This window comes from Furipterus horrens, unplaced genomic scaffold (assembly GCF_987537825.1).
Source record: "Furipterus horrens unplaced genomic scaffold, mFurHor1.1.pri manual_scaffold_5, whole genome shotgun sequence".
Taxonomy (NCBI): Eukaryota; Metazoa; Chordata; class Mammalia; order Chiroptera; family Furipteridae; genus Furipterus; species Furipterus horrens.
In genome coordinates, this window is record NW_028327175.1 from 130,233,331 (window position 1) to 130,249,667 (window position 16,337).

A 16,337-nucleotide genomic window follows, 5' to 3' on the forward strand; every position below is an offset into this window, starting at 1 on the left:
CTCTGGTAGCATCAGATCATGTACCAGACTGGCCCTAGGCAGCCTATTGGAGGCTTCCAGTGATCTACTGCCTTTGTCTGTCTTCTTTAGTTGTTAATCTATTCAATCTGTGATTAGCTCTCAGGTTTAAGGACCGTGGGTGTGGCAGCTTAATTTCTGTAGGCAGGGCTTTTATTTCCCCTTAGTCTGACGCAACTTGGAGGGGAATGGTCTGTCTTCTGTACTGCGGCTGTGTCAGCACTGGCTGGTCCTGGGAGGAGGTTAGTGTAGCTTCCACTTACTCCTCCGCCCTCTTGGATCTCTGTCTGTGTTGTCCTTGATGTTATTTCTTTAATCTGTCTGGTTGTATTTCAGCTACTCTGTGTTGGATCTTTTTCTCTGGTTAGTTGATTGAAAGTTACTCTGCCCACCTTGTCTTGAGATCTTTTGTGGAGGAGCTGCTAAAACATAATCACACAATCCAGGCAAGAAACCCACACCCTCCAATGTCTCCCCCAACTACAATCTCACTATAGGCTGCAAATGAGCCCGTATTAATATACTTGTGGTGATACTGGGACTCTTATTGCATAGGATGAACGGATAGGAGTTGTTTTAAATGAAGGAAGGGTAATTTTTGAGCTGGAAGTTGATAGAGTAATAATATTAGCAATTGGGATCAAGGTTATGTGAGACAACAATTAACATTTACACTGTATGTTTGAAAAGGAGGAGAGGGTTACAGTGTGGAGTGAGAAAGTGGAAGTGTATATTATTAGGATTATATAATCATTATATGCTATATGATTAGCGTGGAAGGGAGGATAGACACAACAGACATCCAGGGAGACAGACAGCCAGAAATTGAAGGAGAGGGCTGAGGAGGTTAGAAGGTAGGAAACAGATTGAGAAAGAATTTTTCAAGAATAAAAATACAGAGTAGAAAATAGCAAGACAGGAAGGGAGAGAGGAAAGGGAGAGAGAAAGTAGAGAAGCATAGGAGAGAGAATGAAAGAAGAAGGGGATGGAGAAGAGGGGGGACTGGATTAAAATTTTTTAAAAATTATATATTATAAAAAAAGATTGGGAGATTAAAACATGATATAAAATTGCAAGATAGAGAGAACAAGAGAATATATATAGAGAGGAATAAGAGATGGGAAAGCAAGAGGACGGGGGTGGGAAAGAACACGGAGGATGGAAGGAAATCAGGAGGAAGAGGATATATTAGGGAGGGAAAGATTGAAATTGAAGAGTTGACAAAAGATAGGATGAAGGAGAGAAATACAAGGGGGAGAGAGAGAAGTGAGGGGATGGGGTGGAAAGAGAGAAGGGGTAAGACTGGGAGGGTGAAGGGAGAATGGTAGATTAGAATTATAATTTGAATATTAAAAGATTAGAAAGGAAAATAAGGGCAAGGGGTGAAAGAAAAACGAATGTAGACTGAAGGGGGACAAAATAAAGAAAGAAATTTAATAAAATTGAAGGTGCTTAGCACAGAGAAAGGAGAGAGAGAGAAAGGAAACGGAGGGAGGATGAGGATAGGGGAAGGGAAGGGGATTGGAAGAAGGGAATAGGAAGGAAAGGGAGAGAACTTAAAATTAAAAAAATTAACAAAGAATATGATGCAGGGGAGACATGCTAAGGGGAGAGAAGGGAGGGAAGAGGAGGGGAGAAAAGGAGAGAGAATAAGAAAGGACAGGAGGGGTAGTTAGAGAGAGAGTGAGAAATAAAAGAATGAGAGGATTTTAACTCAATTCAACTTTTAGGCACAGTGTCTGGGTATTTTTGGTTTGTTTGTTTTTTTGTTTTTCCTTCCTTCCTTCCTGAGTCCTCCCCTATTCAAAATTCCATGAATTTCAAATCTTTTCTGGTTGGTTGGCTGGCTGTGGGAGGGTTCTACTTGATTCTGCAATTGCTAGTGAGCCTACCACCGCTCTGCTGTGAGTTGCGTTTAGTTGTCCCCTCCTGAGGCACCCTCAGCCCTCCTCAGGCTTGTCCAGCTACTCCTTCCCACTGTTGGTCCAGCCTGTGCCTGCCAGCAATCCCCACCCTGCCTCCAGTCATGTCTCTATTCCCAGGCTACAGCTTCTACTCTTCCCTGTCTATATGCCTGCACACCCTACCTCTCTCCCTGTCTCAAGATCGTCCCTTTGTTCTGCAGGACTCTGGCACAGTCGGTCAAAGCGCCGGGCCCAGTGACACTTTCCTGCTCAGGGTCTCTCTCCTAGTCTCGAGCTCTGCAGAAGCTTTCCCGCGTGGGCTCTTCTCCTTGCCCCAAAACTGTCTCTATTCCGAGCTACAGTTTCCGTTGGCTTCCCTGTCTATAGGCCTGCACACTCTATCTCTCTTCCCACCCCAGCACTGTCCCTTTGTTCTGCAGGATTCTAGTGTGGTCGGTCAGCGCAGCGCTCTCCTACCCAGGAGCTCTCCCCCAGTCTGCAGCTCTGCAGCAGCCTTTCCCTGCGGGCCCTTCTTCCCAACCTAAAACTGTCTCCATTCCAGAACCACTGCCTCCGCTCTCTTCCCTATTTACACACCCTGCGCATCCTATTTTTCTCCTAGCCCCAAACCCGCCTTTTGTTCTGTGGGATTCTAGCGCGATTGCTCAAAGCGCTGGGGGCATGCACTTTTCTCTTGCTCAGGAGCTCTCCCCCAGTCCATAGTTCTGCAGCAGCTTTTCTGTGCAGCTGGTCTCCTTGCCCCAAAACTGTCCCTTTGTTCTGTAGGGCCCTAGAGCAAGTGCTGTGCGCACCCAGAGTGACCAGCTTTAGGTCGGAGGTTGCAGCTGAGGAGGTTTCCCTCTAGACTCAGATCACACAGTTTCTCCCAGTCCTGGTTGTTCACTGTTCTCTCACTTTTCTGGCTTTTTCAGCCAAATCCTCTCCCTAACTCCCTACAAGAATTCACTTATCAGTGTGCCCCTAGCAGGGGGAGCCTCCAAGTAGCTCTCGGCTAGTGAGGTCTCTGGCTTGGTACCACAGACTCACCGGGTCTTGGAATGACTCAGCCTGCAGTGTGTGGTAAACCCATCCACCCCCCTCCACACTGCTCCCATGCTCTCCTCCCTGTTCATGCTATCAGAGATCCACACTCACTCAGTCACTCCTCTCCGCATTCGTTCCTGGAGTCTCTCCTTAACAGGAGCGAGCTGAGAATACTGTCTCTACTCCTCCGCCATCTTCCCCTTAGCCTTATTCTTAATAACAGATTTTCTAGCTTTTGGACTATCCCTGTAAAGTACTAATTAATTTTTCAGCAATGTAGTCTTAATTTTATTTTTTACCATTTATGCTGTTACAATTATTCCTGCTCTTTCCCCTTTTTCCCACCTGCACCCAGCCCTACCCTCTCCCTTCCCTCCATCAATTCCCATATTGTTGTTCACGTTCATGGGTTAAGCAAAATTGTTCTTTGGTTAATCCTATCACCATCTGTCATCCAGTTCCCAGCCTCCCCTCTGACAAAATAGAAACAGAATCATAGATACATGGAAAGTACTGATTTTTATTTAGTTTCTGATTGAGAAGGCTGAGGAAGTTATCAATATATTTGCTTTCACAGCAGGTTGAAATAAAAAACAACTCAAGGCATAAAGTCTCCTCTTAAACCTTTATCAAGATGGAATGCTCATATCAGAGCTGAGTAGAATATTGGTAACAATATTTTACCATGAATTATTCAGAAGTTGTATAAAGTATACCTTATTTTAAAGATACAAGCAATCAGTAAATATCATTATACGAGGTGGTTATTAGTGTTAAAACATCAGACAAATTAGGATAAGAGCATGCTTAAAAAGTTGAACATCATTGAATGTCATCTTCATTAACAAAAGGAAGTAGGGTGGCAGGATTTAGATTGGAGCAGCATTTGACAATTATATGAGAAATGATCAACAAATGTTTTATTAGTAATATAATACTAGTAATGTAGATTACTAGTAGTGTAACTGGTGGAGTTGGGCATTGAGGTTTTTTTTGTGTTATTGGGTTACATTAGTTAAATATGACATAAAGATGGTATTTTATTATGGGATAATGAAAAATTATAAAATGACACAGGGAACACTGGCCATTGACTTGGAAAATTAATACTGTTGATAGAAATCCATTAACAATTCAGTTTATACAATGTTTATTTTGTATATTTACTGCTACATTAAAGCAGGAAGCTTCTTGATTTATGAAAAAATCATCAAGTAAAATGCATTTATTTGAAAAAAATCTAATGTTTAAGCTTTTCTCATATAAATATACTGCACAAAACAAATAAATAGCATAAAAATACCCATCTGAAAATTGCTGTATGTACCATTTCTGAAATACATACCAAATATTGAGTCAAAAGAAAAAAGAAAAAAGACTCATGGACATGGACAAGAGAGTAGTGACTGCAGCAGGGTGGGGGAGGTGAGGGGAGTATAAAAGGACAAAATGTTAATGAAAAAAATACAATAAAAATATAAAGGTGTACTTCTACAGCTGTGATGTTTTTAGCTCTAAGTAACAGAAAACTCTAACTTTGTAAAGTGCCGGATAGTAACTATCTTAGGCTTTATGGGCCATAAGGTCTCTGTTAGAACTACTAAACTGTTCTTGTAGCAAGAAAGAAGCTACAGGTAAGACAGAAATGAATGGCTTTTTTTCTGTATTAGTCTTCTAATAAGACTTTATTAAGGGAACACTGAAATTTGATAACTCATAGTTTTCACATCTCAGAATATTCTTTAATTTTTTCAACTATTTAGAAATAGAGTTCAGGCTAAATGTGGGCAGTGGACCCATTCCTAATCATTCAAGAAAAAATGTGCAACCAAACCAAATGGCAGCACAGCAATAAAGTTGGGGGTAAATGTCAGCAGCCAATCTTTTTTGTTTTACAGAATAATTCAAGAAATACAAATTTTAATGATGATAACATATAGCTCTCTTTGTGTATCAGAAACTATTATAAGTGTGTTGAAATTAACTCATTTATACCTCAGAGCAACCTTAACATATTATCACTTCTCTTAAAAAAGAAAACTGAGGCATAGAAAAGTTAAGTGTCATATTCCATGATGAAATGAGCCTATGCCATGCTGCTTCTACCAGAAAAAACAGTTATCAGAGAACACTTAGGACTCCACTGCAATATACTGTTGCAAACAGCTCTGCACCCTAATAAAACACCAATAGTAAGACAAATAACATTTTTTACATAGTATTATTTACTTTTACTCTGTAGATTATTTTCAATTGTTTTAAAAATGATCTCAGGCTTTTCTTATAAATAATTGTGTCCCTAATGTAAAATTTACCTGACGGTTGAAAATTTTATAAAAACATTTTAAAATTCTTCCTGAAGGATTAGTTCAATAACAGTATACACATCCATTTAAAAAGACAGAAAATAGGAGAAAAAATTCATTATAATTTAAAAAATATATTAAATACATATTACATTAATAGGAATTACTAATGAAACTTAATGTGGAATATATTCATATACGTAAAAGTTACTGAACTAATGTTACATATTTCTTATGAAAAATTACGGATGGATTTCACATGCACGTCAAACATCCACAATCTGTATTTTGTAGCACATACACATATGCACAGAAATTCTACATACCACAGGACTCTCCACATGTTAATGGTGTTGCCTAATTATTCAATTTATTTGTACTTTTCTAGACACTTGCAGTTTTCTTTTTTTTAAAAAAAAAGAACACCATACAGTCATATCTCTGTAACATGACTTCTAGCATAACTACTTCCCTCAGTACAGATTCTCTGTGAACTTTCTTTGAAAGGCCTTCACATATATAAAGGTTCTACCCCATTAACAATAATCTGACATTAACTGAAACATCACTTCTGAAAAGGCTTCTGTATCTGTTCCAATCTTTGAAGTTACCCCCTTTAAATATTCTAATGTGAGTCCAAGTGGTGTAAAAAGATTTCTGAATAATCAGGAAACTGATAGGAGTTTCTCATTCATGTGAGCTTTTGGATGTCTACTGATGGCTGCCCTAGCAGAAAATTTCCTGACATTCATTTTACTTATAGGATTTCTTTCCTGTGTCATTTCTATATTGTACAATAAAGTATGACTTCTTAAAGTTTTCCTCATGTTTTATCATTTGTAGTGCTTCTGCCATCTATGTTGTCTGACATTTAGTAAAGTTTGACATATGGTAAAAATTTCACCTTTATAGAATTTCTCTGTGTATTTCCTCTTTGTGAAGAAAGATTGTGACTAAATTTTTTTATATTGATGATATTCATAAGGGTTTTGTCTTGTGGGAATTATGAAATTATTTTGAAGGATACATTCAGACAGAATTTCCCAATTCATACTATTTATAAGTTCTTTCCCTCTGTGTGTGTGTCTTCTGATGGGCAGTGAGTTCTGATTTCTGGATAAAAGTTTTCTTACACACTTGGCATTCATAGGGTTTCTCTCCTGTGTGTTTTCTCTGATGTATGATAAAATGTGACTTCTGAGAAAATAATTTCCCACATTCCTTACATTCATAAGGTTTCTCTCCGGTGTGAGTCCTTTGATGTAACCTGAGGACTGAATTCACAGAGAAAGATTTACCACATTCATGACATTTATAGGGCTTCTCCCCTGTGTGTTTTCTTTGATGTTTAGTAAGATCTGATTTATAGTAAAATTTTTTCCCACATTTATTACATTCAAAAGGTTTCTCTCCTGTGTGAGTTCGCTGATGCACTGTGAGGGCTGACTTCTGGTAGAAGCATTTCCCACATTCAGTACATTCATAGGGTTTCTCTCCAGTGTGAGTTCTCTGATGAGTTTTGAGGTGTGAATTTCTAGAAAAGAATTTCCCACATTCCTTACATTTATAGGGTTTTTCCCCTGTATGTGTTCTTTGATGTACTGTAAGGTGTGATTTCTGGGAAAAGGATTTCCCACATTCCTTACATTCATAAGGTTTCTCCCCTGTGTGTGTTTTCTGATGTACCATTAGGTATGCCTTAACATAGAAGAACTTCCCACATTCAGTACATTCATAAGGTTTCTCTCCTGTGTGTGTTTTCTGATGTTCTATGAGATGTGGCTTCTGGTAGAAGGACTTCTCACACTGATCACATTCATAGGGTTTCTCCCCTGCATGAATCCTCAAATGTCTACTGAGAGATGAGAGGTGGTAGAAAGTTTTCTTACATTCTTTACATTCATAGGTTTTCTCTCTGGTGTAAGTCTTCTGATGTCTTGTGAGGTCACTACTCCTAGAGACAGATTTCCCACACTCACTGGGTTTGTCCTTTGAATGAGTATGCTGATGTACTATAAGGGCATACTTCTTGCAGAAGAACTTCTCACATTCATTGCATGTATATATTTTTGCTCTGGTATGAGTTTTCTGATTTGTGAGTTCTCCCATCCTAGAGAAAAATTTCCAAATCCATTAATATATGTCATTTTTTTTTGTATACTGTATATTTTCCAAATAACTCTAAATGTGGTTGGCAGTTAGACATGAGCAGAGCAAGGACGATGGTCCAGGTACAGAAAGTCACTAGGGCAGAAATCCCTGGTGCCTAGCAACTAGAGAAACTGGAAAACAAGGACCTTGCTCCCAGGGTAATGTTTCCTCCCATAGCATATCACTGGTCATGGAGTTTAGACTCCCTGACCTTTCATATTGCTGGTCATATAGCTCTGACCTTCCCCTCACTGTTCCTCCTCTGGCATGTTGCTGGTCAGGTGGTAGACCCCCTAGAAGGAGGAATAAGGGACCAAAGATTGGTCTCATGCAAATCCCATAGGGCCCTGTACAACCACTCCCTTAAACATTAACTCCTAGTAATAACATATAGATTTCAGTTGTGTTCCAGCTCCAGGCCACAAAAAGCAGCAAACCAGACAAGTAATGCCATAGATGACATCAGGACCAGGAGCATTGACTAATGACCCTTCTTCCCTGGTACTGACCAGTTAGTGGAGATCAAAACCCTGAGGGACACACCTAGAAAGCTGATGAATATTCTATTGGAATTCTCCCCTGAGACTTCCAGAAAAATGCCATCAAGGTGGAGGACCCAGCTAGACTCTTAAGGAGCATGCCTGCACCTTTACCCCCACCCTCTTCTTTTCCCCAGGTCCATTACCTTTACCTTCTTCACTCCTTATTTCCTGATCCCATTTCTCTTACGGCTCACTTCTTCTACCCCTGTGACCTTCTAAATAAAATTTATTTTATTGTCTGAGTCTTGCCTCTAATTTCTTTCTTAGCCATAACTCAAGAAATGAGATTGCTGAACCAAGGTCCAATCTAACTCCACTAGTCTAACACTGGGTGCCATTCTCATTGCCAACAAAGGAATAAATTTCTACAGCTTTTCCCATATTCATTAGATTTATGGGGTTTCTCCATTGTGAATGTTCTCTCATATACATTGTGGTTTAACATTTGGTAGAAGGAATCTTCACTTGCATTATATTCACAAGGTCTCTCACTCAATTGCCCAAACTTTACTTTGTATAATAAAGTATCCCTTATTCTATAACTCTGAAGACTCAGAAGACTGCTTCAATATTTGAATCTCATGATCCATTATAATAAAGGGCTTTCCCATTGGCATTATATTGCTTGGAATTTGATCCAATGTTAATTTGTTCACATTTAGTATTAACTAGTGTTCTCCCACTACTATTACTCTCATCAAGACCTTTTCTTACACAGCTTCTAATCTTAAAATTGAATTCTTGAACTTGCCTTAAATCCTCAGCTTGGCTTTCTTGATATCTTGCTCCCAGGTCATGAATATTCCATAGGTCTACAAAGGAATACAAAATTTACTACCATATAAATCTCAACACATTATTATGGTTGTGGGTTGGGTTGATACTTAGGCTTCAGGTCAATCTCCACAAATGAAGAAACTCTCAAATACAAATTTCCTTTACTTCATTAGTATAGAAAAAATAACAAACACTGAAAACTGCTATAGCCGAAAGGGGAAGGAATGTGGTTATACCCAAGTGCCTCTGACACAATAAATATGACCTTAAAAACTTGGAGGAGAAAGTTAAGACAAATAAATAAATAAATAAAAGAACAGGGAACAGAGAACAAAAACTATTTAAAGTGTTGCTGAGAGATTCATAGAGAATGATGTGAGCTCATTAAGGACAACATCATTCTAGAACCTTCATATGTATTCATGTTTAAATGCTTAAAAGAAAGCCAAAGATTATGAGCAGAGGTTTGGGATTGAGAGTTCATGGTATTTGTAGGGGAAACATAAAAGTTATTTGATAGGGACTTGTGCAAGGTTAACTTGGATACACATGTAATAAGATTCTATTTATGAAAGAGACTTAAGAGATCAATGAGGTGACTATTAGCATGTGTTTGGGGGCTACAAGAAATAAGATACAGGAGGCAAGAAAGGATACAGATTAGTTCCTGACAGAAAATTAACTGTGCTTTGTAATAGTGAGTTAGTATAAATTTACCGTGATAGGCTAGCAGCAATATAAGTTTGCAGCATTACATAACTCCTACAAGGATTTAAATTAAAAGCTAGCTTCTGACCCTGAGAAAGGAGGAATTTAGAGATGTCAGTTTTAGGAGTTCTCAACCTAGAAAATAACACTTTGGCCTAGAAATGGTATGTAAGCCATTCCAGAAGTTACTACAAAGGGCAAAAGATAGAAAGTGTCTGTCTCTTGTTAACTGAAAACTGACTCTTTCAACAAATATCTAGAGAACAATCCATATATATCAGGCATTGTTTCTGCATATCAGTATACACATCAGAAAATACCTGAAAAGCATTTAACAAAGTGATGTTATATTTAATTTTTTATCTTAGTGCTATTTTAGGAATGATAATCAGTATGTTGTGTAAAAGACAAACACTATCTAGAAGAAAGTATCAACTCTGAAATAATAAAATTGATGAAACGCATAATGATTTATAATCTAACTTCAAAGTTTAAGAGAGACTAGTAAGTTAAAACTGGTACAGAAAATAATGAAAATATTTTTTTTACTAATAAAAGGAGGAGGGGTTTGAGGAAGATGGCGGCAGGATAGCTAGCAGTCTTGCCTGAATGCTCCCATTGCAAAACAAACTTGGAGTACAAACATGGATCAGAGAGTGAGTGAGAGTGGCTTTCAGATAGGGCAAACAGGGACAGAAAGCCTGGGAACAGTGCAGGAAAGAATGAAAACCATGGCCTGCACTTTCTAAGTCAGGTTGCCTGGACCCCCAGCCCAGCGCCTCTGGCTGCACCACATAGTCACCTGCAGACTTGCTTATTAGCTGGGATCTACCAGGGTGAAGAGAGAAGACCAGGGTGGCGTAGAGTCCTGGAAACTGTGCTCCCACCATAGGTGCCCTTTTCAGCAAAATCCAGGAGGGATTCAGTGAGAAAGTGTGGATGTGGAGGCTGTGCTGGCATCCTCCCAGGACTGATCTGGAATTTTGGCTTAATTGTTAAGAAATCATCTAGCTGAAGTTCTAAGCATTGTAGCTGTGGGTGGGCGGAGGAAACTGCTTCCTAGTGACCTGTCAGGTTTGGACTATGGAGGAAATGTGGGCAAAGTCCCATGAGTGCCAGTTTGGCTACCCAGGCAGCAGCTCGGTGTGTGGAGAGATTTTAGTGTCTACAGGATCCCCCTGAGAGGTTTGGGGGCTGAAACTCAGGCTGGGCCTGATGGCAGAGCCGAGAGTAAGCCAGGTGGATTCTGGCTCTAAGAGGCATAAAACAATGTTTTTTTTCTTTTGGTTTGTTTGTTTTTGCATACTGGAAGTGCAGTGAGATTTTTGAGGGGAGTGAATGCAGGATTGCACACTCATGCACTTGCCCTGGGCTTGACCAGAGGGAGGGCAAAGTGGACTAGAGATGCTTGGGGAGAGCTTGGGATGGTGGTGTTGGGGAGAGAGAGCTGGGGGAACAGCAGACAGGACCCCTAGTGCTGCCTAGATCCAGACTGGAACACGATCTGACATCAGCAGGGACAGATCCAGAAAGAGAAGAAAGTGGAAAAATCCAGATACTATACAGATGAATTCCATTGTGATCTTCTACAGAAGTTATTTGTTTCCTGCATATCCTTTTAACAGTCATTTCTTGTCCTCCTGGTCTATGCATTACAAGTAACTAGTCTTTATATTATAGCTTATTTCAAATTTCATATTTTGCTCTTCCCTTTTCTCATTCAATTTTACCATCTGATCTACTCTTCTTATTTTTGTTATAAATTCTATCTTCTTTCTTACTACAACTCGTTTCCAATCTTCACTTGTTAGTTCCCACCTCTCCAGCCTCTCCCCATACCATTTTTCTTTTCAGTAGTCACCTCACATTCGTTTTCCCATCAAAAAATACACTTATTCTCTCTCCACCTTGATCAATATGTCCATTGAGTGGGAAAGGGTGGTAGTTGACATTTATGCAACTTTATTCATACTTATTCACTATTCTGGTATTTCAAATCTCAAATCTTATCATCCCCTTCTCCTACTCTATTTGTACCTTCTTTTGGTGCTTTCCTTCCATTGTAAATTTGATTTCTCCCTGTCTTAGCCTTGTGTTCATTCCTCATCTTAGTATTCTTTCTCTATCATCTCAAAATCAACTCCCTTTCCTCCAGACATCTCTTAAGCTTCTCTTTCTTTCTTTTCTAGTTCTATTCCCATTTCACTTATATTAATATTAGCTCATAGGTTGTTAATAGCACTGTGAAAAAACTTTTCCTCTAATTTGGTGCCTGTTTTTTCTTATTCATCTTTCTTATTTTTTTTCTGTGTGTTTGTTCTCTCTCTCACACACACACTATATATATATATATATATTTACAACTTCTGTTTAAACCAAATACTACATGTTTCCCCACAACTTCATTCTGCCACTGTCCTCCATTTTTTATTTACAATATAAATTTTACTTTCTCTCATTGCTTTGTCCCTACTCACTACTATTATTGCTCCTCTCCTGCACCTCTTGCAAATCATTTTTCTTTCAGTTAATCAACTCTTGTTTTTCCTTTCTTATAATAGTCTTAATCTCTTAACATCCTTAGTAATACTGGCTCATTTGCGGTTGATACGGGATTGAGGGTGAGGGATATCTTTGTGGATGTGGGATTCTTACCTGGACTGGTGGTTTTGTTTTAGCAGCAGTTCAACAACAGTTTACAAATGAGTGGGTAGAGTGACTCTCAGTCACATAGATTGGGGGAAGGACCCATAAAGAGCAACACAACAACAAGAAAAACCAAAATACTAGCAGAAAGCCCAAGTAAATGGCATAAAGAGCATCCCAAGACCATCAAGTTCAGGAGATCAAGGAGTCTGCACCACTGAATCCCAGAAGACTCTTATCACAGAAGTTCACACCATGAAAGCAAGAAGTCAAAGCAGATTAAGAAGCATAAACAAATAAGAGCCACCCAAAAAGGGGAGATGAAGAAACAACACCCCATCAAAGGCAAGGAGGAATTACAAAAAGGAGCGATAGATGAAAGAGAAGCAAGCAAACTATCAGACATGAAATTCAAAATAATGGTAATAAGGAAGCTCAATGAACTCAACAAACTCAGAAAAACTAAAACATAATCCAGGGGAACTAAAAAAGAACTCCAGGGAAATTACAAAGCATTCCAGGGAAGCTACAAGGAACTTACTGAGAACTACACCAGCATTAAAAAGGACACAGAAGCTATCAATAAGAGCCATGAAGAAATGAAGAATACAATTTCTGAGCTGAAGAACACAGAAGAAGGAATCAAAAGCTGGCTAGATGTAGCAGAGGAATGGACCAGTGAGTAAGAGGACAACATAAAAAAAAATTCCCAGTGAAGGCCTAGACAGACATGCTGCATCTCCCTCTGCAACTAAGAAGGAATACAACTACATGAAAACTAGAGACAACCAGAAGTTAAAGAAAATCGAGCTGCATGGAAGACCAACAAACAAAGATATAAAGAAGAAATACTCATCCAGACAGGTAAGAGGGGCAGAGCCAGAGCAGAGAGGATGTGGTGTGGTGGCGACAGCAGTGGTGGCAGTGGCAGGCCAGAGGAAAGTGCAGTTACACATCTTAAAAAGTCAAAAGGGACACCTGCAGAGAGCACTCAGCACCAGACCAGACTGCACAGCTCACGGTCCCAGCGCTGGGCAAAATAAAGCCTCATTGCTTCTGACTCTGCAGACCAGTGGGTGTTGGGGCGGAGGAAGAAACTGCCAGTCTCTCAGTAGAGTCCACTTGTTTAAAAGGCCCCCACAGTCCTAGAACATCTGCAGACCCACCCACTCTGGGAATGACACCCACGGCAACAGCTAGAGAGGTGTCAGTCCCATACAGAAGTGAGAGAAGTGTCTGGAAAAGGGGAAAGTGCTGAGCAAATGGCACCGTTTCCTCTCAGACCCCTCCCCCACGTACAGCACCATAATGTGGTGAAAAGGGTAGCCCTGTACTGACGAATACCTAAGGCTCTGCATCTTAAAACATAACAGGTGCAACAGCTCTACCTAAGACACAGAGGCAAACACATGCCGGAGCCTGTCAAGATGTGGAAACAGAGAAGTAAGGCCCAAAAGAGGGAACAGATCAAGGTTCCAGTGGGAAAACTAAGCTATGAGAAGATAGCCAACCTAACAGATGATGAGATAACAAACCTAAAAGATTTAGAGTTCAAAACACTGGTGATAAAGATGCTCACAGGCTTGACAGATATGCCTAAGTATGGCAAAACATGTAAGGGAAGAAGTAAAGGCTATGCTAAATAAATGAAGGAAAATTCACACAAAACCAATGCTCGAGAAAAGGAAACCAGGGTTAAAATCAATGATTTGGAACAAGAACAAATAAAATAGTCAACCAGTACAGAATGAGGAGACAAGAATTGAAAAAAATGGGGAGAGGCTTAGGTACCTCTGAGACAACTTTAAGCATGCCAACATCTGAATCATAGGAGTGCCAGAAGGAGAAGAGGAAGAGCAACAAGTTGAAAGTACATGTGAGAAAATAATAAAGTAAAACTCTCCAAATTTGGTGAATGAAATAGACATATAAGTACAGGAAGCAGAGAGAGTCCCAAACAAACTATACCCAAAGGGGACCACACAAAGACACATCATAATTAAAATGCCAAAGGTTAAATATAAAGATAGAATCTTAAAAGCAGCAAGAGAAAAGCAGAGAGTTACATACAAAGAGGTGCCTATGAGACTGTCAGCTAATTTCTTAAAAGAAACTTTGCAGGCAATAAGGGGTTGGCAAGAAGTATTCAAGGTGATGACCTATCATGAAGATTACTCATTTAGCTATCATTTAGAATGAAGGGACAGATAATATGCTTCCCAGACAAGGTAAAGCTAAAGGAGTTCATATTGACCAAGCCATTATTATATGAAATGTCAAAGGGACTTACTTAAGAATAAGAAGTTCAAATATATGAACATTAAACTGACAACAAACTCACAACTACCAACAGCTGAATCTAAAAAATAAAAACAAAATCCAACTAAGCAAACCAGAATAGGAACAGAATCATAGGAATGGGGATCATTTGGAGGGTTATCAGCAGGGAGGGGGGAGGAAAAGAAATGGGGAAATGATGCGGGAATTAAGAAGCATAATTTGTTGGTACAAAACAGACAGGGGGAAGTTAAGGAAAGGGTGAAACCAAAGAACTTATATGCACGACCCATGGACACGAACTAAGGGGGGGGGCGCGGGATTGCTGAAGGTAAGTGGGGTACTGGGCAGAGGAGAGCAAAGGGGGAAAAATTGGGACTTCTGTAACAACATAATCAATAAAATATACTTTAAAAAAAGAAAAGAAAAGAAAAAGAAAGAAAAAAATTCCCAGACACTGCAATAGAATCAAAAATGGCTAAAAAAGAAAAAAGGGTTTAAGAGAGCTTCAGGACAACATGAAACATAGTAATATATGTATCATAGGGATTCCAGAAGGAAAAGAAGAGGAGCAATGGATAAAAAAGTAATCACACCCTGACTACTATGGCTCGGTGCATTGAGAGCCAGCCTGAGAACCAAAGGGTTGCTGGTTCAATTCCTAGTCAGTGAATATGCCTGGGTTACAGGCAAGGTCCCCAGTTGGGGGCATGAGACAGACAACCACACATTAATGTTTATCTCCCTCTCTTTCTCCCTCCCTTCCCCTCTCTCTGAAAATAAATAAATAAAATCTTTAAAAAAAGTAATTACAGAAAACTTCCCACATATGAGGAGAGAAAGTCTTGCAAGTAAAGGAAGCACAGAAGATCCCAATGAAGATGAACCCAAAAGAGGCCCATTATTCCAAGACACGTCATAATTAAAATGGCAACATTCAAAGACAAAGAAAGAATCTTAAAGGGAACAAGAGAGAAACAGAAATAACATACAAGAGAGCTCTGATGAGGCTATCAGCCGATTTCTCAACAGAAACACTACAAGCCATAAGGGAATGGCAAAATTTTTTCCTAGCAATGAAAAACAAAGGCCTACAACCCAGACTATCCTACTTATCAAGGCTCTCTTTCAAAATGGAATGTGGTATCAGGAGTTTCCCAGACAAAGGAAGACTAAAAAACTACAACTCCACCAAAGCAGCATTGCAAGAGACGTTAAAGGGACTGTTTAAGAAGCAGAAGAAAAAGAAAGTGTGAGAGGAACATGGGTACAAAGGAAAAATCACAATGAATAGGTACCTATCAATAATAACCTTAAATATAAATGGATTAAATGTACCAGTCAAAAGACAAAGGGAGCTGAACTGAAAAGAAAACATGACCCACATATATGCTGTCTAGAAGAGACCTACCTCATAACAAAAGATCTATACATACTAAAAGAGAAGGGATGGAAAAATATTTCAAACAAATGGATATTAAAAAAAGCTGGGGTAGCAATACTTATATCAGACAAAATAAATTTCACAACAAAACCATAAAAAGAGACAAAGAAGGACATTTCATAGTATTTAAGGGAACAATCCATCAAAAAGATATAACTCTTGTAAACATATATGTACCCAATATAGGAGCATCCAAAAATCTTGGAAGACTTCAAGGATATCAACAGCAAGACACTCATAGTAGGGGACTTTACACCCCATTTTCAACAATGGACAGATCTTCCAACAAGGACACATCAAGGATATTGTGGTACTAATACTCTAGATCAAATGGAATTAATTAATATATACAGAACCTTTCACCCCAAAGAGCAAAATATACATTCTTTTCAAGCGCACATGGAACTTTTCAAAGATAGACCACATGGTAGGAACATAAATAAGCCTCAACAAATTCAAGAAAATTGAAATTTTATCAAACATATTCTCAGATCACAATGGTTTGAACCTGGAAACCAAC

The 16,337-nt window shown here is 39.1% G+C and overlaps 1 protein-coding gene across 2 annotated transcripts in view; it reads right to left on the bottom strand.

Annotated features, from left to right (window-relative positions):
* Positions 1-6,170: 6,170 nt before the first annotated feature.
* Positions 6,171-16,337, bottom strand: part of ZNF25 (zinc finger protein 25) — a 37,645-nt gene continuing 27,478 nt past the window's right edge. For both annotated transcript variants that reach the window (XM_090277815.1, XM_090277814.1), the window contains exons 5-6: positions 8,717-8,777; positions 6,171-7,382 (exon numbers count right to left, since the gene is read on the bottom strand). In XM_090277815.1, coding sequence (XP_090133941.1) covers positions 6,326-7,382; positions 8,717-8,777 — 1,118 coding nt within the window. In that variant the 3' untranslated portion in view covers positions 6,171-6,325. The remainder of the gene's footprint in view (positions 7,383-8,716; positions 8,778-16,337) is intronic.